General features: G+C 38.7%; 1 protein-coding gene across 4 annotated transcripts; it reads right to left on the bottom strand.

Moving 5' to 3' along the window:
* Positions 1-173: 173 nt before the first annotated feature.
* LOC104098359 (protein transport protein SEC24 A-like) lies at positions 174-12057 on the bottom strand. 4 transcript variants are annotated; one of them, XM_070195326.1, is made up of 14 exons: positions 11816-12057; positions 9770-10886; positions 9527-9665; positions 8561-8751; positions 8034-8141; positions 7741-7944; positions 7366-7597; positions 6122-6271; positions 5844-6000; positions 5462-5589; positions 5040-5362; positions 4772-4960; positions 1838-2074; positions 174-843 (listed from the first exon to the last, which is right to left on the bottom strand). In XM_070195326.1, the coding sequence occupies exons 2-13, from the start codon at positions 10865-10867 to the stop codon at positions 1844-1846; spliced, it is 3150 nt and encodes a 1049-aa protein (XP_070051427.1). In that variant the 5' UTR covers positions 10868-10886; positions 11816-12057; the 3' UTR covers positions 174-843; positions 1838-1843. The 4 variants fall into 4 exon arrangements, with proteins under 4 accessions (XP_070051427.1, XP_070051426.1, XP_070051425.1 ...); XM_070195325.1 differs by having other exon boundaries at positions 174-846; XM_070195324.1 differs by having other exon boundaries at positions 174-969.
* Between the last annotated feature and the right edge of the window lie 11043 nt (positions 12058-23100).

The raw sequence follows: 23100 nt of genomic DNA on the forward strand, positions 1-23100 counted from the left end.
TTAGTTGAGTACTAGCAGTAGTTATAATCTCACGCATAATAAAATTCTCTTTCTGGTTTGCCAAAGATAAAAACCAAAAACCGAATAAGCAAACTGAGAAATCCGAACCAAACAGAATTTACTTTGGTTCAGATTGTATATCTACAGCACCAAGAATCCAAAAACCAATAAAATAAAACAAGTAATCAGATGAAACCCTTCTTATTGAATATTGATACAGATGTATCCCAAGGTGAAAAACGTAGGAAAAAAGAGATAATAACCATCTGCATTACATTTCAGCTCAACAAAAAATTCATCATGGGCAGCAAAAACTGGATTATTGCATAGAAATGCAATGTACAAGATCTCCACAAAAAGTCCGAATAAATCCCACTGAAAAGGCACACCCTATCCCCACAACAAGATCCAAAAAATAATTTAATTAACTGCAATATTATTATATTTAATCTCATCTCACTCTAACCAGACCAACATGTGAAAGTAAATACTAGTTAATTAGCATTCCTTTCATGTTGTTCACCCCAACCAAATGAGACAGCGCTAGCACACAAGGACGAGCACAATCTTAATATCCCTCCCTCATCTTAATGCACAACTGGTCCAGCTGTATGAAATGATTCCCACATGAGAGGAGAGAAAATATTAGTTCTTCGACTAATGTTACACGGTAAGATTGCGTAAGCGCAGCAATCAATCGTGTCAATTAACACTAACAGCAGATTTCTTCCATGGAAGCTTTTGCTCATTGGATGAACCATCCATAGTTGGGGCTGACAACAAGACCAACTTCTTCTGGAATCCGCACTCGGTAGACCATAAAAGCTTGAAGAGTTGGGAATCCTGCTAAAATAGGAAGTGTGCAATCAGCAAGCAACCTTAAAACTCGTCATTTTAGGTTCAGAGTGGAGAAATCCATAGGGGCAGTCTCTTCACCAGGAAGCCTCAAGTTATTCTGCTTTCAATTCCCTTCAGAATTCAGATATGCAATTACAAAGATTCACCCTCCACTCTTGTTATGAAACAATTTCCATAACACAAGGAACGACAAAGGGACCAGAAAAGAAAAAGCTTAGAAACCACCAAAAAGATGAAGTCAATGGATTAACATGCACGACAAAAATATAAATATGAAGAGATAATAGGAACATTTAAAATAAAAAATAAAAACAAAAATGACAGTAATGGTTCCTGATTTAAGAAATCGAGTAACATCATAACCATGCATGACATAGAAAAAGGAGACTAGGAGGTTTTCTTTTTCTTTTGATCATTAATGGATACTCCCAAGAGATTAGTCAGAACTGATAATATATGCCTGCATGTGCCATAAACATTTGTTTCACTAAGAAAATTACCTTCACTTAGTTGGGAGCCACTCACATTCAACACTTGATCCATTTAAAATCGAAAAATGAAAATAAAAAATGAAGCAGCTCCTTTAAAACTGTCCTTGGCAAATGACAATATTGTTCACAATCAGGAAACTAGTACCAAAACCATTCAAATCCTGAATTGAGCCCATGAAATATAAAGGAAAACAAAAAATTTAAAACATAGACCAAGTATTACTGAAATCATGTTACTAGCTTATGATTAGTGACACAACTTTCTTTTAGATACTTGAAATTATCACTCGCAGAGTTCACACACGAATGCTCTGGCAAATTTTCATCCCCTTATTGACCTCTCTGTCTACCACTCCCTCAAGGGAGAGACAGGATGGCGTTTATAAATAGATTGGCTAATTTATGTTCACACAAAACCGACATTCACCCATCGTTAAACCATTCCATGAATGAAAAAAGACCAGCAAATCCTTGTCATTAGTCATTACCTTAAATTATGCATGCTGGACTTGCCGGTGTAATTGCAGAATCCAATCCTGATAACCATTAGAGCCACCAACTGGGTCCTCAATTAGATGTGCAAGCAAAAAGAAGCCTTCTCTAGGCTGTTCACCTTGCCTCACAAGATGGCATAGTTGATAATATGATCTGTCGCTCTCCCTTTGCTTTTTAAGCAAGCCCATCAGTTTTCTTGACATTTCATTATCTAGCTCTTGAAGTGAAACCTGGTTCTCAATAGAATAGAAGAAACTACATTAGAGACTGCAAAACAAGCAGAAAGTTTGCGGGAGTTGAATTCAAATATCAATGCAGTGAAGGCCATAGGGTTTATTTGGTACGACAATGACATGAGAGCTTAAACAGAGATGTGAGGATTCGTGTAGCCGACCCTAACTTGTTTGGGACTGGGGTGTAGTTGTTGTAGTGAAGGCCATAGGGTTGAATCAGCAAAGAGACCAGCTGAGTCAAAACATTGTTCCTCTATTCCAAATTAAATGCCCCAAGCTCTGTCTTAACTCAGGTTGTGCCAAGGTGTGTCCTCTCTCCAAACAGGTGAAGTCACTCCCTGCACTATCAAATACCTCTTTTTTTGGGGGGTGGGGTGGGGGTGGGGTGGGATGGGGGATAAGCAAGAAATGGAACCACCCTTATTATCAAAAGAGTAATGGTAGACCGAAGACCAGATCTTTCTTTGTTTTTTTGATAACAGAGAAATCCCAAAGGGCTAGTGGTGCACAGTTCAAATTCCTCAATAACTCAACCTTATCTCCAACTTTTTCACAACTTTTATTAAGAATAACACTTCAACTCATGACTTAATATTTGTGCGAAAAGAAAATGGGCACTTAGATTCGGAAGAAGGGAGGACCATGCACCCTTTTTTAAGGTTTTCATAAGCAAAGAATGCCCTATAAGTAAACTCATTATAAATTCCCAGTGAACATCATATCACCTGTAAACAAACTTATTCTAAAATGAAGATGTAATTACTCGAACAAAGATTTAAGACCTATCTCCATCAAGGGATCTCTTTCAAAGATCCAGGAAAAAGCTGCTTCTTGACTCACTAAATTTAAATTTGCAAGGCAACAAAAGAGCAGTAGTTATCTCTTCATAAATGCCAAAATCATTATGTGGGTCTAAATTTCTTATCTTCCACGTGCTTCTTTAAGTGACATACTACACTGTCAATAAAGTGTAGATGCTAAAGAACCATAAATTGGGTGCACTTGCTATTTTTTGGACAATATATCGTCATTGACTTGGCTCTCCATTCCAACTACTTGGATCTCAGCATTTCAGGGAAGTGACAGATCTGAGCACTTAAGATATTGAAGGAGTATGTGCCTTCACCAGAGAATATGATGTTATGAATGAAGCTCCTCCTCCATTGCAAACCTAGCCACATGCTAACTAGTGCTGCTGACCTACTGTATGCTCAGAAAAGCAAATATACGGGAAGTTTCTACACCTTCCGGGAAAGGAACTCATATGGGAGGTTTGAACCTTTGGGCCTTCATTATACACTTGCACAAAGGGAAAGAAATCCTGTTCTGAGACTAACCACAAACCAGGACGTGCAGACCAACTAAAGTACTTCTGAAGTACAACTCATCCATATCTACTATCTAGGAACAAAAATAAAAGAGAAATCCCAAAATATGTCAAAAGACTGTCTTAAGCATGAACAATTCTGATAATCTAGTAGACAAGGCACACAATATTAACCCCGAGTTGCAAAGTCCCCTCCAGTACTCTGCTCAATTGGTCATAGGAGTGAATAAAGTTAAGATGATAACATCTAGAGCTGAACACACCAACACACCACTAGATGATCCAAGGAAAAGCAAATATATAGTGGTCTAAACCAGAAACAATCGCGTTTTAGCAATTCTGTTTACATGCAGGCTAAAAGGAGAGCAAGAATTAGGCAAATGTTATGGATTCCACAGTTTTGGATGACGCGGTAATAAGGAAAATGTCAATAAATCAGTGAGAGTAACAACAGGGGTAGAGCTACAATAAAGAAGACAAAATTCAGAAGAAGGCAGGAGTAGAATAGGAGAAAAATGACAAAGTATAAGCAAAAAGGAATGGAGACACTCATCTATAACCTAGTGGGGACCAATAAAGGATTGTGTGATCTTTCTACATAAGGGGGGAGGGCTCCAGCAGTAGCTTCCAGCACTTACCTAAAGGTCAGTGTTGATTAAAGGAACTAACCCTAAATACAAATGCCAGAGGGATGATGCTACAGAAATTAGTTGCATAGAGTAAACAGAAGACTATAAACAATAAAGAAACAAATAACTTATGATCCATGTAAAATTAAAAAAAGAGGCTTGTTCAATTAAAAAAGATGGTATAGGTGAAGTTGAATGGAGATTTTATATCCTTTTAATCAGCAACATCTATACATGGTGACACTTTCGACATGTGCACCATGGAACCACTTTTTTTTGATAACCGTGGTGTCCGGGCCAGCTTGCGCGCACCTCGACTAATTCCACGAGATACCTGCCACCTCCCACCAGCAACAGGTACCAGGTAACTCTATCCACCAAGGCTTGGATAGATGGGAAGAAATCACCTAGTATTTGTCTCCGCTGGGATTTGAACCTGAGACCTCATGGTTCTCACCCACTTCATTGACCACTAGGCCACACCCTTGGGTGCTGCACCATGGAACCACTTTGAAAAATAAAATGAGAACATTGCTTTTGGCTTCCTACATCCTATTATCCATTGTCAAAAGTCTACTCAGATTTTACCAGTTAAACCAAACCAAAATAAGTACCGAAGTAGTTGGTAGTAAAAGTGCACATTCAAGTTTCATATGGCCCACTTTTTGGTCCACTCAGCACCAAATGGAGCCTATTTAATATGGTTGTGCTGAAGATGTGGTGGTCTAAAAAGCTTACCTTAGAGTAGTCAGCAGCAAAGTGTTCTCCGAGCAAGTGCTTGATCATATCAGGAGAAAGCATTCTACCAAACCAGATGATAAACCGGAAACCATCATCGTAGAGATAGAGACCCTGGGGATCTAAGCTCTCTTTTGTAAGTGGAATCCCTTTCAAGATGTCTTTAGACTCCTCAGGTGAAGATGGTTTCTAGAAATAGAAAATTATTAGGTTTTAGAACCTTTAAAGCATAATGAGCAACAATGTGGAAGGGTTGTCAGATGCATACTCTTAGAAGATATTCATCTATACGGATCAACTTAGGATACAGAAGCTTCAACAATTTTTTAACGGGCAAAGCCATCATGGTATATCCAGCAGCACATCGTTCATCAAGCTGAGCATCAGCATATCCACCATGGAGGGCTGTTGATTTGCATAAAGCTAATCCATATAATGGCAAGTACTTCAAAGATTCTGGATATATCATCTTTCCAGCCACACGGTGCTGCACAGCATGGAGATTTCGATATTCTCTAAGAGCTTTCCCAATCCTGAGTTGAACAGAATTTCGAGCCTCTTCCAATTTAGAGGTCAGAGTTTTCTCAATTGCTGAAAGATAAGAACTTGAGCGTGAGAGACCTAAAAATACTAAAGGCGAAGGTATCAAAGTCAAAGGACCAAGTACAGGAAAAGTATTGCAAAATTTACCAAGCCTGGTAAAAAGAGAAATGATGGCACCAGTATCAGCCAGGCGATACATTTCTCCTAAATCTGAAACGACAGGTGCTGCTGCTGTGTGTACCCTAATGCGCCTTTCTCCAGAAGATGATGTGTATCTTTTAATTGTTAAGAAAGTGTTCCAGGAAACCAAGTCAAGTAGAATTCCTCATTCGTCACGGGAAAATTCCCTCATTACCTAAAAGATATATAAAAGGTAGGAAACTAATGCTTCTCTAAAATATTAAGGGGGGAGTTTTGATCCTAGAATAGACGTCGCCTTAGCCTTCTTTTTAAAGACTGGTGCAGGAGTACTCAAGAAAAATACATGAAGTGAATCGAGACCAAAACAGCATTTCATGCTAAAGGATACAGTAAAGCAATTTGGAAAAATACTGTCTGGGAAGTGAGTAGTGTTTCTTCAAGGGATAACTGCATTGCATATGCTTTATCACAGTCGACAGCAGGAAGTGCTATTAGATCAGTGGATCTCAGCATGAAGTTCCCATGATAAGTTGTAAAACGGACACCTGAAAGCACCATAAAAAAACACCTTAATGACCATTACCAACATACACTCCACAAGCTCGCCCTTTATTTCACGTGGAAGAGGAATCCAGCTTCTAGGTTAGAGTAGTATAGCAAGATTACCTTTTCCACATCTTATACGCATGACAGACTCCCAAGCAGTCTCCCTTGTAAGATCTCGGGTTAACTCGTGATGAAATCTATCTTTGTGAACGGAAGCTTGAAAACTTGGATAGTAGTATACCTGACCACCTGTATACTTCGCAAGCGTCCCTACAACATGATTAAAGAAAATTATACACCAATATTTCATGAGGCCTACGTACCAAGACATTACCAACTGTGGTAACCAAAATAACGAACTCCCTTTGTGTGTAGCTTATAATAAAAAAAATTGAACAACCTTGACTATAGCGACACGGAGGATACAGAAGGTTTCACGATTCTGGTTTTGCTTATACTTCTAGTGAACTTCAAACTGAAAGAACATCAAAGTTCCTCGCAGTAGTCACTAAGTCGGCCTTCCCTGATTGCCTTATGCTCAAGGCCCCTTTATGGAAACAAGATTACGTTTGATAAAGTAAAAGAGCTCATAAGGATCCAGTGTTAGAATTTTGGGCATACAGAAAAAGAAAATGCTGGCGTAAACCTAAGTATTCATCAATGGACAACTTCAGGGGGGGGTTGGGGGGTGGGGGGGAGTATTTGTGAGTTGGTGTTGCAAGTGAAAGGAATCAGAAAGGACACTAATCATCTGTCGTTGCTCGCAGTTTGACTACACAATTGGGGACCCAAAGCTTTATAATAAATCAAAACACGAGCTACGTATTATAAAGGATCAACAGTAGGGAGATAGATAGCCTGGAACATCACCACTATCTCACTTTTGGTGCTTATGGAATTAAAGGAAGAAAGAGTGCTTCAATGATGTAAAAGGCATCAAAAGATGCTTCATATTTCACTTCTTAATTTGTTGTAAAGAGAGAATACCGTGTTCTTTTTTTTTTTTTTTTTTTTTTTGAGAAGGTAACATTTGTTGTATATATATTAACTGCACCAAAGGTAGTGCAATCATCCATAGTTACAAAAGGTGGAACAAAAGTGTATTAAGCCTTAAACTACTATTGACAAAAGGTGGAACCAAATCCGTGTTCTATTGACAATTGGCAACTTGATTAGATGCCAGTAGACAACTTCGCTTGAGACAAACAAACAATCTGTACTAACTTTTGACAGCGACTTGGTGCTAGTAATGAAAATTTTGACTCATCAAAAGGAAAAGTTAAAAATGAAACAGTATTTCAGCTTAAAATGAAACACAGTTTAATTTGTAGAGCAGATGTCCTCTATTGTGAAAGTTCAATTACCTAATGTAGCTATGTCAGTATATTTGTCACTGAAAGCATATATATTGACTGCTATCTGATACTTGGTGAAATCAGCAGCCATCTGTTTATAGAAAGGATCTTCAGGTACTCTCAATGTATGCTCTTTATCAGTTCCATAAACACGAATATCATCTCCTCGCAGTCTTAAGCGGCCAACACCAAGTGATGGAAGACTGCTTTGAAAGATCAGCAATTTACCGCCAAGTTGGCTCTGGAAGCAGAGAGACGATATTAGTTAGTGTGAATCAACAGAAGGAAAAAAGGAGATTTTACATAATGGAAAGGAAAAACTTCTGTGATACCAAGAACTTGAAAGTCATAAAATCATGTGAACAGCATAGAAAGTTCGCGCACCATAACCATGAAGGCTGCTTTAAGAGCTGGACCAAAAGCTGACTCCACATTTACATTATCCTGAAACATTGAAGGAAGGCTGTCTAGAAATGCATCTACCACAGTTCTTGATTCTGACAAGTTGACAAGGAGATCATCTGGCAATGGCACAAATACATCTTCGAGATCTGACATGACCATCATTTGAGGTTGAGTGAAGGACGACTGGTCCAAGATGAAAAGAATCTAGTTATTTAACAGTAAATGGATATTGATATTATGTGATAAGATTAATTATTACTCAGCTGACTTGCCTTCATGTTGTAAAAGTGTACTGTACTGTCATAAGTTATAAACCCGATCTGTGTTCTGGGATATCCAGGCAAGCTGTCCAAACAGTTCTTGATTGTTTGTGCTAAAACCTGTCATAGATGTATAAACCAATTATAAAGGGCCTACCAGATATACTTGCAATTTAACAGATTATTCTACAAAAAATTGCTCCAGTAGGCAACACAAATAGAAGTCTAACAAGGCAGGCAAGTGATTCTAAAAGGAATATCGAATTAACACCAAATGAACGGAGACCCTCATGCTCATATATATACACATTCAGGCTTATCTATGCGACTGCTTTCCCAAAAGCATTCTAACATAAGGTGGTAACAGCAAGAGTTGCATCAACAAACCACATGATAATGGACAAATACAGAATCATCTCCTAGTTAGGCAACTTGTATGTATACTGGCCATAATTGAACAAATTTTGAAATGCTTTGTCCTATGCTGCAGTTAGATTCAGACTGGAAAGCTCAATAACTAAAAGAACAGAAGTTCTTACCTCAAGCATTCCACTTCTCACAGCAGTCACAGATACATCGATGAGAAAAAAGTACAGGGGTGGCATCGGAGGCCTGACCATGTACTCAGCCGGAGCAATAAAGTCCACGCTACCTTTGGTAAGTTCGGGCCTTTGATCCAAATCGACTCTTCTGCCACTGGCATCCAAATGGGCGAAATATTCACCAGGAACTAGACATAAAGAGGATAAATGAGCCCATGCACTTCAAAAGAGGACACAACATTCTACATCCTCAATATGCAATGGTAGCAATGAGAATCCGCAAGATTATTTAAGAATGACAAAAAGCAGAAAAACATAGCTGGGAGGCCCTGAGGCCCCTAACATTGGATGCTAACTTGTGCATATACGGCAATGAAAACAATACCATATTAGGCACATTAAAACCAGGATAGCTCTTCAGCAGTCACAACAAAAGAGGGCATGGAGGAGTATCAAAATTCTCTTAGCAGCAATTTGAATGAAAGGTGAGTGACGAGTAGAAGATAGACTGATAAAGATGCAATGAGCAGAAAGAAAGGTCTACATAGAAGTTTTTATTCATTAGTAAGATAGTACAGTTTAGGTTTAAAGTAAAGTGGGGTCAATTTATTAAAGCATTTCTCATTAATCATCTAACCTTCTACCAATTAGTTAATCAAGGTTAAGGTTGTTTATAAGATCGGGACGCATGTGCTCTTGTAAGTTGTAAGTACGTTACTTGTTAGGAAGCAATTACAATAGGAAGCAATGACAGCTTCGTGAACATTAACCCACCTCCCTCCCATCCTACCCACATATTAGGAAGTAACAAAACTTCTAATCAGAAATGCAACAGAATATTCAAGGAGGAATTCAACTATTCCAGCTACATATTACTGAAACTTTTAAGTACACTAAAATCAAAAAGGAGAGCTCCGACAATAAACTGGTTAAAAACTCAAGAAATGAAGCAACATTACTTACCTTCATTAAGCAAAGCACATATGTTACATCTCCACTTTCTTCCACTGTCAGTAAAAGTCACATAAGGATTTACATAAGTGCGACACCTTCTACAGCGGATGATACCAGTTGGGGCAAAATTAACTACAGGAACTTCCTCCTGCATGACGTATATTTTGCACGTAGAGCAAGTGAGATTCATATGAAGCCCTAAAAACTGTAACAACCAAGAATATAAAAGACTACTATGTTATAAATACAAACCCCATCAGGCGCCTCGGCGAGAGGACAAACAACTGCTCCAAGAGATAAGTGCCACCTTGAAGCCAAAGACTGAGAATTCGGAATGCCACTAGTTGTCAGCCTCAAAAATCTAGAACTACAGTTCATGGGATACATATCAGACAAAACGTTCTGCTCAGGGTCATCTTCAATTGGTCTCGGTAAAACTTTAGAATCAAGGCCGGAATCAAATGATCCTGGAACAGACCCAATAGAAAAGGAACTGAAGTCTTCCACCAAACCCTGCATAGCTGACATAGGAGGCGTAGATCCTGGATGTTGAGATGTTAGAGGTGGTGGTGCTGCATACCCTCCTTGTTGAGCAAGATATGGGGTAGAAGCTGCTGGCACTGGTGGGACATAGCCGCCTGGCTGAGAAGGATATGATACTGATTGTCTAGGTGGAGCCTGTGTAAACCCTGAAGGCTGCTGACTTATATACCCAGGAAAAGAAGATTGAAAGCCAGGTCTAGCAGCAGGATAAACTGAACTAGCTGGAGGAGAAGACGGCTGCATGGTTGCTCTGGCAGCAGAAAACTGGGATGGTATGGATGCCTGATGAACATTTGGTCTAGGCTGCAGTGTACTTGCACCTAGAGGGGGAGATCCCATCGGAACTGGAGGAGGTTGGATTTGTGGATGATGGGCAATAGGAGGTATTGAGAAAGGACCAGAAACAGGTCTAACTGGGGGTGCTAAAACAGGCTGCCCCGGCACTGAAGTGCGTGGAGGTGGTACCTGAGCTGTAGAAGGGAACTGCGGTGCTGGGAAACGCTGGAAAGGGCCAGTGCCTGTCGGCGCATATGGAGGTGCTGATGTTGGAGGTGGCCTCCCTGCATCATTAGGCATACCGGGCGGCATCGGTCTAAAAGTAGAGGTCCCTGGTCCAACCATGGGGCCAGATGAAGGCGGAGATGACATAGCTGGAGAAGAAGTAGGGGGAGCAGGCCGAAAAGCAGAAGCATCAGATCCAACTACTGGAACAGATGATTGAAAAGGATTTGCACTCTGCGGAACACCAAAAGGTCTAGTAGCAGGCCTTGAGGGAAAGGTTGGTCGATTGGGATATTCGGGGCCCATGGTCACAAAGGACCGCTTCCTGATGTTTTACAACCAAAACAAACAAAAAGGCATGTCATTATTATATTAGCAGAAAAAAGGCAATGCAAGACTTATACATCAGCCGAAAATAGTAGGAAAGCAAAATATTTGCAGAGTTAAAGTACAATGCAAGAATGCAAAAGGGGAAAAAAGGCAAAAAAGAAAGATAAGGACAAAGGAGAAGAAAAACAGCTCTGTCTAAGTAGATATACTTAACCGGAAGCTTTTATCATTTTGTCAATGAGCAGCCCAACGAGTTTGACAGCAGATAAGGAATAGTTTGGAGAAAGAAGGACGGGGCAAAGGGAAATATCAGTTGCATTTCCTTTAGTTGCCTACTGCGCAGAGAATCTGTTTCTAGTAGCTAAATTCTTTTTTGTTTTTCTTTTCTATAAGAAGTCTCTAGTAGCTAAATCTCGTGGAGGAACACTTAATGTAAGCCAAATTAGAACAGGTTTTGCAGGTTTTGCCTCTATCCTGATATCTTCCTTTAACCCCAGCATTAATACTGTGCCAGTAATCTACATTCCACCATAATAGATGACAAAACAGTTAAATAAGAACAGTAACTGTAAACAATAGTTTATTAGTTAAACATTCTTTCTTTATCAAAAACAATAATACAATCTAGAGCAACATTCAACTCTGAGGCTGATGCTCATATCCTTTATTCGAATCAGCGTAACATTAACACCATTAATTCTAACAAGTAGCAAAAATCCATACGTAATTTAACTCAACACATAAATAAAACTATATCACTCAACAATAGAATTTAGCATCTGATCTCAGAAGATCAAAATTCAAGCAAAATCAAATTCCTTGATTCAAAAAAGGCCCAGTATTTGTAACGAAACAACAGTTCCTAATCGCACAATCAATGAGAAATCGGAATAGAAGTCATCGATTTGAATTAAGATAAATGACCTGATGATAGATCTCGCCGGTGACTCCGACGGAATAAAAGTGGAATTGGAGTAGAGAGAATCGGCGATCAGCGGCAAGCGAGGTCGAAGCAGTGGAATGTTTTAATAAAGCATGTTTTTTTTTTATTTCTCCTTTTATTTGAAGAACTGACAAGATCCAATTCCAAAGAGAAATACAAAACCCAGAAATTTTACTAGCAAATTGGCAAGGGTAAATATAATAGGATTAAATTTATCTTCTTCTTTTTTTTTTTAACAGTAGGATTAGTTTCCTTTTTGTTTTTGGATACAATAGGATTAAATCATTAGAGAAAAAGTTTCACTTTTGCCCCAAGGGATTGCATTCTTCTTTTACAGCCTCCTTCCCAGTTTAGCCCAAATTGCATTTTGGCCCCGCTCTAAATTTTTCCACAGCTGATATGATATTTTTTTTCTTTATCAAAATATAATTAACAATATCAGCTGATGTTCAGTGTGTTCTAATCTTTAGTGATTTTTAATCCCGAAAACAAATCCAAATAGTGACTAAAAAGAAATCAACAAAATACTTTGCCCACTTTTTTTCTTCTCCATTTCCCCCCCTTTTGGCTATTGAGTTGAGTAAAACTCCATTACCGTTGCATTTTTTGTAACTTAAAATTTTTATTTCTTTATTTTATATATATATATATATACTGGATATTATAGCATATTTGATATGTAATAATATGATTTATTATTAGTATCAATAAGACTGAATAATTCATGTGATTTTTTGATGAAATAGTTGCAAAACATACTCGTCAAAATCAACAAAAATGATATAATTAAACAAACATGATGAAGTTATTAAAATGTCATTTTATAAAAAATTCTAGACTACTACAAAAGTAAAAGGCAACTTTGATGAACTAATCGAAGGTTATGATTAATACTCGTTAAAAAAGGTTTTAAATCATATAATAAATTTTAGTATATATCTATTATTTGAGTTATTCGTAATTTTTTCTTTAATTTGTCTTGCAATTGGAATGACAGGTTGCTAGTTACGAGTAGCAAGTCTAACAAATATAATATGCAAGTTATCTTAAAAAATTCTTGATTCGAGGGTCGATCGGAAACAGCCTCTTTACCTTCACAAGGTAGGGTAAAATCTGTGTATATACTATTCTCTCCGAACTCTACTTATTGAACCGTCTCCGAACTCTACTTATTGAACCGCACTGGATATGTTGTTGTTGTTGTTAAGTTATCTTCAAAAGAAGTTATATCCTTCCGATATTCCTTTCCGAATGATAGAGCTTAATTAATAGGATCGAATTATCTAAAGTTTAAGGAGGATTATTTTCAATATATGAAAAAACAAAACATAAAAGAGATTTGGAGTTTAAAAGCAAATATCTTCCAACCCGATAAGCATGATGCATGAGCTATAGGTGTCATTGGTCTCACATCTATTTGTAAGTCGTATGCTTCGATTACGTGGCATATAAAGCCTTGATGCATTAGAGCAAACTAGGGGTGGCCAAAAGGGCGGGCCCGAACGGATATGGGCGGATAAAAAATGAATAATATAAAAACGGATAAATTATCTGACCTTACCCATATTTAATATGGATAGAAAATGGGTTAACCGACGAATAATATGGATATCCATATTATTCATGGCTTCTTGAATATGATCACTTTAGGAAGAATTCTAGTCTCCCAAATTTGAAAAATCTCTAATTTGAGTCTTTACAAATATAGAAGATATACTCATTAGTTATCCTTAAAAAATTCGTTATCCAATCTATTTTTAACAACTGTCTTTTTTATTCATTATGCTGCCGCTAGAGTAAATCATCCGATGAATTATTAAGTTTAGTTTGATATAACGTCTTGTGCTTTAATTTACTTCTTTCGAACGAGCGTATATTCTCTCAAGAAGTAAGGTAAATTATCATTGACTATAACTAATTAATCAAGGTTGTCTCTGTATACGGTCAAAATCGAGTTTTGCACTTTATATGATTAATCGAGATTGGAACATGGTGGTCCAAGGTTCATCATTGTAATATCGAGCCATGGTGCGAAGAATATATTGTCGAGCTCGAGACCCAGAGACTGATCAAGATCGAGATCGGCCAAGATCAAGATCGAGCCAAGAAACAAAAAAGCCGTTACAGCTGCAATTACGGAGAGAATCTCGGCGGAAATCACGGCACGTATCAAGAAGAGGCCGATTAATTAGCCTATAATGAGAGTCCTTAGTGTATTTAGAATTGTATCAACAGTAGGACTCCCCTACTATATAAAGGGGGTCTGATCATTTGTAAATGGGGTCTCAAGCAGTAAAAAGCAATATATTACTCTTTTCTCTAGGTTCTCAATGCTCTGTTAATCTGCTCATATTTCCTTTGTTATTTCATTTGGTTCGAGCCGCAGCACGTGATCCACATGATTGTTGGAGGGGTCGATATTCCTCAGGGGCCCGTATTCAAACGCAACAAGGTGTCGATCATGAGGTAAAAGCGGACTCGAGACTACGTACCGGAGGGGACCTTATCTTTCAATGACGAGGATGCAGAGGGGATCTTACAACCCCACAACGACGCACTGGTAATATCTATACTTATGAATAAAGGTCAAGTTAAACGTGTTTTGATTGATCCAGGTAGCTCGGCCAACATTATTCGATTGAGGGTCATAGAACAGCTCGGCCTACAAGATCAAATCGTGTCCGCAGCCCGAGTACTTAAGGCTTCAACATGGCAAGCGAAATCACCAAAGGTGAAATTACTTTGCCAATGAACGTGGCCGGGACCATCCAAGAAACAAAGTTCCATGTGATCGATAGTGACATGAAGTATAACTCTCTGCTCGGAAGGCCTTCGATCCATAACATGAGGGCAGTACCCTCGACCCTTCACCAAGTTCTGAAGTTCCCGACGTCGGAGGGAGTCAAAACAGTGTACGGGGAGCAACCCTCCGCCAAGGAAATATTTTCAGTCGATGAAGTGATATTAGTATCGGCACTCTCATCAACGAAGGGATCAAAGGGAAAACAAGAGGCCAAATAGCAACCACAGATATCGGCCTCGACCCAATTGCAGGAGCAAGGGATCGATGAAGATGACGACTATTGGATCCCTCGATCCTTTATAGTTCCCGATGACTCCGACGCCACCAAGTCGACGGTCGAAGAGCTGGAACAAATCACACTGGCCAAGCATCAACCCGAACGAAAGGTATACCTGGGCACGGGGCTAACCCCCGAGCTCAGGAAAAAACTTATTCATTTCCTTAAAGCTAACATGGATTGCTTTTCCTGGTTCTGTCTCGATATGACAGGGATTCTACCAGAAATTACCACTCACAAACTAAGCCTGGACCCTAAATTTCGCCCGATAAAGCAAAAAAGAAGGCCCAGTCCGAGGTCAAACATGCCTTCATCAAGGACGAAGTAACCAAACTTCTCAAAATAGGATCTATTCGGGAAGTCACGAATGGTTAGCAAACATAGTAGTAGTCCCTAAGAAGGGAAACAAACTTAGAATGTGTATAGATTATAAAGACCTGAATAAAGCATGCCCCAAGGATTCTTTTCCTTTGCCAAATATCGATCGTATGATCGATGCCACGACCGGCCACGAGACTCTCAGTTTTCTCGATGCCTACTCCGGGTACAACCAGATACAAATGAACCCGGAGGATCAAGAAAAGACCTCGTTTATCACTAAGTACGGTACCTATTGTTATAATGTAATGTCATTCGGTCTAAAAAATATTGGTGCAACTTATCAACGCCTAGTAAACCAAATGTTCGAAGAACAAATAGGAAAATCAATGGAAGTTTATATTGATGACATGTCAATTAAGTCCCTGCGAGCAGAGGACAATTTAAAGCATTTGCAGAAAACTTTCGATATATTAAGGAAGTACAATATGAAGCTCAACCACGAAAAGTGTGCATTCAGAGTTGGCTCGGGCAAGTTTCTTGGTTTCATGGTATCCAAATGGGGAATCGAGATCAATCCCGATAAAATCAAAGCTATCGATGATATCACGATAGTGGATAATATAAAGGTCGTGTAAAGGCTGACGGGGCGGATAGCCGCCCTAGGATGATTCATTTCGATATCCTCAGATAGGAGCCACCGATTCTTCTCGATGCTTAAGCAGAAGAGCAATTTTGCATGGACTCCGGAATGCCAGCAGGCCTTAGAGGAACTAAAGCGGTATTTATCGAGCATGTCGCTTAACCCACCACCAATGCAAACCCCTCAATAACACCACCATCACTTGACCTAATATCCGCAAACCACCACTTATCACACTTCTCAAAACGCACCACAACCTACCCCCGATCCCCCTTTAACCGCAATCAATGATTGCCCATATACCCAAGTTCCAGGAACTTATTAAGGCAACCTAATATACGTGGAAACCTTACCCCATACCCCGCAACAAACCCTATACATACCTAAGCCGACCGAGAAGGATTTACTCATTTGAAACATGGCAGAAGAACTCAAGAAACTGACAGGGAGAGTCCAGGGTGTTGAAGGGGGAAGGGTGTTGAAGGTTTAAACTATGAATATTTATGTATCCAGCCAGATGTAGAACTGCTGGAAGGTTACAAACCTCCCAAGTTTGAGTTGTTTGATCGTAGTGGTGATCCAAAGGTGCATTTGAGAACCTACTACGACAAGCTTGTAGGAGTGGGTAAGAACGAGCAAATCCGCATGAAACTATTCATGAGAAGTCTTACAGGAGACGCCTTATCTTGGTATATCAGTTAAAATCCGATGAAGTGGGCGAATTGGATGAGCATGGCATCAGATTTCATGGACAGATTCAGGTTCAATACAAAGAATGCGCCAGATATTTTCTATATTCAAAACCTCAAGAAGAAGCTAGAAACCTTGCGCGAGTATCCTACTCATTGGAGATCAGAGGACCGAGAAAATGGGGTGCGACAATCATCTATTGGTATTTTTCCCTTCCATAATCTCCATAAAAAGAATGAAATTTTAAAAGGTAGACCTTTAGTCTACATCTTCTTGTATTCCAGATTTGTAGGTGCCCTATGTCTCAGTATTTTCCATGCATTGCTAACTGAAAATTTACCTGAAGAAGTAAGCATCCATCTTGGAGTATCCCAGAAATCATCATTGTTGTCAAAATGTACCTTATGTCTAATATGCTCAGCAATATCAGCTGGAAAAGATTTCTCCAGTTGTTGTTCATTCCAGTCATCTTCATCTATCAAATCAGCTACTTCTTGAAGTTCTTCATTGATTGGAAAATCTGGAGGTATAGCATGATACAATGCTCCTATCCAGTCCAGTTTTCATGCCATACATTAGTAGATCCCCTATTCATTTCCCATAGAATCTCATGTTCCACTTCTTCTCTTGCCTATAGCATCTTCCTCCATATATGTGATCATTCTCTGAATTGAACCACTGTAGGCAGCTCATTCTTGTAGTATTTGTTCCACATAAAGTTAGACCATAGAGATTTTAATATCCTAAACTTTCACCACAACTTAGCAAACAAGGCTTTAGAGACATCAAACAGAGATCTAAACCCTACTCCACCTTCCACTTTAGGTAGACATAGGTTTTGCCATTTAGTCCAATGCCTACTTTTTCCTTCTTCCTTGTTACTCCAGAAAAATCTAGCAAATGTCTTGTGTAGATGTTCAAGGATGTTGTCAGGTGGATTCACCTTCTTTATAAGATCATTGTAGTAGCCTTTTATCCTCCTCGTATAAAATACTAGGCAACCAAGGTAAGTGAATGGAAATTCACCCTTTGAGAATCCAGTGATTTCCCCCACAAAATTGAACAAAGCTCCAGCAACATTAGAGTGCATATAGAATGAACTCTTTGCCTTGTTAATTATATGGCCAGATGTGTGCTCATACTTGGACAAACCTTAACAATCTTCTTTAAAGAATATGGATTAGCAGATGCAAAGATTATAGTATCATCATCATAGGCTAAGTGATTCAATGGATTAGTCCACTTAGGCATGCCAAATCCCTTAAACTTCTTATCTTCAAATAGTTTATTCAAAGATCTAGACAGCACCTCAGCTGATAGAATGAACAATGCTTGTGACAAAGGATCTCCTTGCTTAACTCCTCTAGTTGAGTGAGAGAAACCTGAAGCTTGGCCATTAATGAACACTGAATACCAGTTATTAGCAATGAGATTCCAGACCATGTTGACGAAGCTCTCAGCAAACCTCATTCTTCTCAACACATACATCAAATACTTCCAAGACACTATGTCATAGGCCTTTGCCATATCAAGCTTGATCACCAGATTGGCAGGCTTACTTCTCAATCTTATATCACTGACTATCTCCTGTGTTAGCAAAATGTTCTCAAAGATACTTCTCCCTTTGACAAAACCTGATTGATTGGAAGTTATCAATGATGGCGGTATCTTCTCTAACCTATCATGCACCACCCTAGAGAACACCTTGTTTACAAAATTACTCAAACTTATTGGTCTTAAATCAGAGAATGTCTGGACCATTGGTTTTTTATGCAGAAGTACAAGGTTTGTGTGTGTTATAGGTTTTGGCAAAGAACCTCCTTCATAGAACACCTGAAACATGTTATATATGTCATTACCTACTATGTCCCAGCATTCCTAAAAGAAAATGCCAGAGAAGCCATTAGGCCCACTAGCACTCTCACCACTTAATGCAAACACTGCCCCCTTGACCTCTTCTCTAGTAGGAAATCTACAAAGCTTCAGGTTTTGCTCAGTAGATACCATTGCAGGAACATTGTTGAGAAGTTCAAAGTTTGTAGGATCATATTCTTGTGTGAACTTCTTCTGGAAGAAATCTACTGTAGCCTTAGCCATAAGATCTTGAGACTCAACCCATACCCCATCTCCATTCTGAATTCTCTTTAATTGCAGCTTTTGCCTTTTACCATTGATATGGTTGTGGAAAAATCTAGTATCTGTTACCTTCTGCAAACCATTCCATGTCTGCTTTTTGCTTCCAATATTGTTCTTCAATACTCAGATACTTCTTAAGCTCAGCTTGAGCTTTTTGAAGTACTATTCTATTCTCAATAGTTTGTTCCTCCTCAAACAACATTTCCTTCACTCTCACTATATCTTCCCTAATAGCCAATTATTGGAAGATATCCCCATTGCCTACCTTAATCCATTGAGATAGTGCAATCTTCACTCTTTTCAATTTCTGCTTGAACATAAGGAAAGGATTACCAACAAAATCAGCTACCTAATTCTGCCTTACAACCTCCTAAATGTTTCATGTTTGGTCCAGAAGTTGAGGAACTTGAATGGCTTCACAAACTATGTTGCTTCCTCTCCACAACTCAATAATAATGGAGCATGATCAGAGCCAGTCCTCACAAGATGCTCAACCTCCATGGTAGAAAACAGATTCTGAAAAGGCAAGTTTACAAAGATCCTGTGTAGCCTCTTGAATATGTATTCAGCATTTGGTCTACCATTCCATCAAGTAAAAAGACTTCCTTTGTATCCAAGATCAAACAATCCACTAAAGTTAACACAAAATGCAAAGTCCTCATACTCAGGTGGATATACAGGCAAACCACCTACCTTCTCATCTTCATTAAGTACAACATTAAAATCACCACCAACTAGCCAAGGAAGTTCCATATCTCTAGCTAAGTAGTACAAGTTGTCCCACAATTCCAGTCTTTCAAATGCAGAACATTTGGCATACACAAAGGTCATCATAATATGCTTACCAATATTTTGATGATACACCTTGATAGTCATCTATTGCTCAGTATCCATTAACAGTTCCTATTACACCATAATATCAAAGAACAACCATATTTTACCATTGATGTTTAAGATTGCAGCTTCCATTCCTAGCCTTCTCCTGTACCTCTGAATGTGTCTAGAGTTTTGAAAAGGTTCCATTAGTGCTACAATAAAATAACCATTTTCCCTTTGCATGTTGATCACCCTTGGAAAGGCCTACTGAGTATTAACAAACCTTATATTCCACATTAGTGTCTTGATCATCATTTGGTCATTGAGGCTGCCCTCTTGGGAAAAATTCTTGTAGGTTGCAGATGTTCTTTATTTTGTGCTTGCTTCTTCCCCTTTTTCCCACTATTTGCAGAAGTTCTAGGTGACAAATCACCTTCCCTAGCCACAACTTTAAAATTTCCAGCAGTAAACTCATCATCAGCCTCATCTTCAAATTGTTGTTGCTCTACTAGTGCATTGTGAATATCCATAGGTAGACCATTGTGTGTAATAATATCATGTAACACCTTATTGGGAGATTTCAATGGAACATTGATCTGAATTTGCATAGGGAGTCCAGTACCTGAAGCACATGCCATTGGTACTAACTCAATTGCATCTGAGCTCCTATGGATAATAGCTTGCTCAACTTGCTCTTGCACCGTGCTTATATATACTTCAAGGCCTCTGAATTCTGCACTTGATCAGCCAGTGACTCCTGTATTACTCTAAATTGAAGCTTATACACCGAACCCAGACTAGGTTTTACTGTAGCAACCTGCCCAGAAATTACTGTTCCATTAATTTCAGAAGTCTTGCCAGTAGCTGTTTGTTGGTTTGTCTTTACTGTATTCTTTAAGACCTCCACATCAACATTCTCAACCTATTCATTCCCCAAAATCTCCACCTGATCACCTCTAGAATTGTCACAAAACTGGACAGTTCCTCTAGGGTTTACTGTTCCATTGAAGTTCTTCTTCCCAGATGACTCCACAACTAATCCACCAGTGATTCTAGATTGTTCTAGTGTTCCTTTAGGACCTCTAATTGGTTGTTCAAGCTGCCGCACATTAACTGCTTCTATACTCTCAACCCTAGTTTTTTGCAAACTAGGGTTTACTGTAGCCCCGGTGTTAACTTTGTCTGCTTGTTCCTCCTGTGTGTTGCCCTTATGATCCTCGATTGCTGGACTATTGTTTGCCTCAGAATTATCTTTTATATCTTGTACTTTAGCACTCTATAGTGATCTATCATCTCTAGTTGCTCCAGTTGACTTAGGTGATTCTACAAAAGTCTGTGAAGGCACCTCCTGACATGAATGATTTAGAGTAACATTAAGCACCTCCTTAGGAGTACCAAACCTTCTTTGTGCCCAGTCAACAGTTCTCTCCATTATAGTTGCATCATCAATCCCAGTACCACTAGAATTAGGGCTCCTTGCACCTATAGGATTTTTCTTTCCATGTTCCTTGCTTTTCTCCACCCTACTCCTTGTATTACTAGGATTAGTAATTCTTTCCTTAGCTGCTACTGTAATACCAGCATCCTTAGGATTGGAGCTGGGATTTTCAATATTCCTCAACTGCTCCTTCTCTTGAACCTTCTTTGCTTTAATGCTATGTTGCTTCTTTTGCTGAGCTTTGACATTACCCTCTCATTTGCCACCAGTAATCATCAACGTTGATTGCTCAATTTCTTCAACTTCTAGAGCATCAAATTTGTTCTTAGGTTCTACTACATCTTCAATGATCTTTCCTTTCAATTTACCATCTTCATTCTCCTTCACAGAATTAATTATGTGACTACTCTTATCTCTTTGATATTTATTCTTTCTCCTTTGCATCTACTCTTGCCTTGGCAGATTAGAGATAGGTTTTCCCAACACCTTCCCAATGGTTAACACCTTTGTAGTGTTAGTTGCAGTACCTACCAATTCTTTTCCTTTATTACCATTATCACCTCCTTCATCAATTTTTTTGTGTAATTCTTGATGAGTTATCCAACAATCAAGCTCATTGTGTCCTTTCTTCTTGCAAGGCTTACAATATTTAGGCATGTAGTCATATTTAATCTTGATCTATTTAAACTCCCCAGACCCAGACTCATTCCTCCTCTGCTATTTTAATTCGTTGAGGAAACTTAGCTAATAAATTAACCTCAACCTTCACCTTAGTATAGTTAGGTCTAGTACCATTCTGAGTTGCAAGATTAACATGTAAAGGATTACCAATTGCACTTGCCAATGAAAAAATACATTCCTTACCAAAAAGAATTGGGTGGCAACTCGGGAAAACTGATCCAAGCTATTGCAATTGGAGTTTCTTCCTTAGGCTTCCACCATGGATTCCATTTCGTGCACCTCATCTGCCACATCTCTTCTTGAGCTTTCAAGTAGAAGGCAAGCTTAGATAGAAAATGAACATAGTCCTCCATTAGTGATAACCTTATCAACACATGATTATCCTCTATTAAGCCTATAGAACATGCTCCTTTAAGCTCATATTGAATAGGAATAACCTTGCATAATTTATTAATCAGGCTTTCCATATGAGAATTTCTCAAGAACTACTAATTGTAAACCTTGTTGAACGATTGATTTTTTCACTTCTTGCTTCTTCCAATTGATAACATGCTCACCATGAAGAAACTCGACTGGTTTGAGAGGTAGATTGGCTAAGATTTGCATGAGAGCATTTAATGCTTTTAGTTGAAGTAATTGCGCATAGTTCTGTAATGGATTAGGGTTTGTAATGGATTGGGGGCTGTAGGAAGTGTTTGACGACTGACCAACCTCAGGAGGAGGCTGACCAATGGCCGGAGTAGCCATTAAAGTCCTCGAGAAAGCTTCGTGCGCAGTCGTCGCAAATCGCCTATCGCCAGAGCTCTTTTCTCACGCGTTGGGTTTTTTACTTATTAGTTGTAACATTAGAGAGTTAATTTAGTTTATAGCTATTGGGTCAAATACTAAGCTAATGGAAAGAGATTATTATAATGTATTATAAAATAATATATTAAATAAGTGACTAGTTGTCCAATTACATATTACCAAATTTAAAATTGTCAGTAAGTGACTTTGGTTAATATTTACAAAGAGGAAAAATGATCCAGGCCCTTCATTTATTAATTGGTCACATGAGATGACCAAGGTATATAAATTACAAAGAAAAGATTTTACACACAAAAGTCTTGAACATTCTCGGCGCATCACATGTAAGTGAACAACTAAAGGTAATCATTTAACCTTGATGATAGGTTGATGTAATGACCCGACAGGTCATTTTGAGCTTTAGCGTTCCATTCATTGGTTTGAGGCTTTGAGTAGCTTCATAATATGTATTATGACTTGCGTGTATGGTTGGTTTCAGTTTTTGAGTGATTCGAGATTGATTTGGAAGAATGATTCTCGTTTTAGAAGCTTTAAGTTGGAAGAGTTTACCAAGGTTTGACTTTTAGGTAAACGGACTCGAAATTGGATTTTGATTATTCTGATATGTTAGTATGATAATTTTGGACTTGTACGTATGTTCGAATTTGATTTCGGAGG

Source organism: Nicotiana tomentosiformis, chromosome 2 (assembly GCF_000390325.3).
Source record: "Nicotiana tomentosiformis chromosome 2, ASM39032v3, whole genome shotgun sequence".
Taxonomy (NCBI): Eukaryota; Viridiplantae; Streptophyta; class Magnoliopsida; order Solanales; family Solanaceae; genus Nicotiana; species Nicotiana tomentosiformis.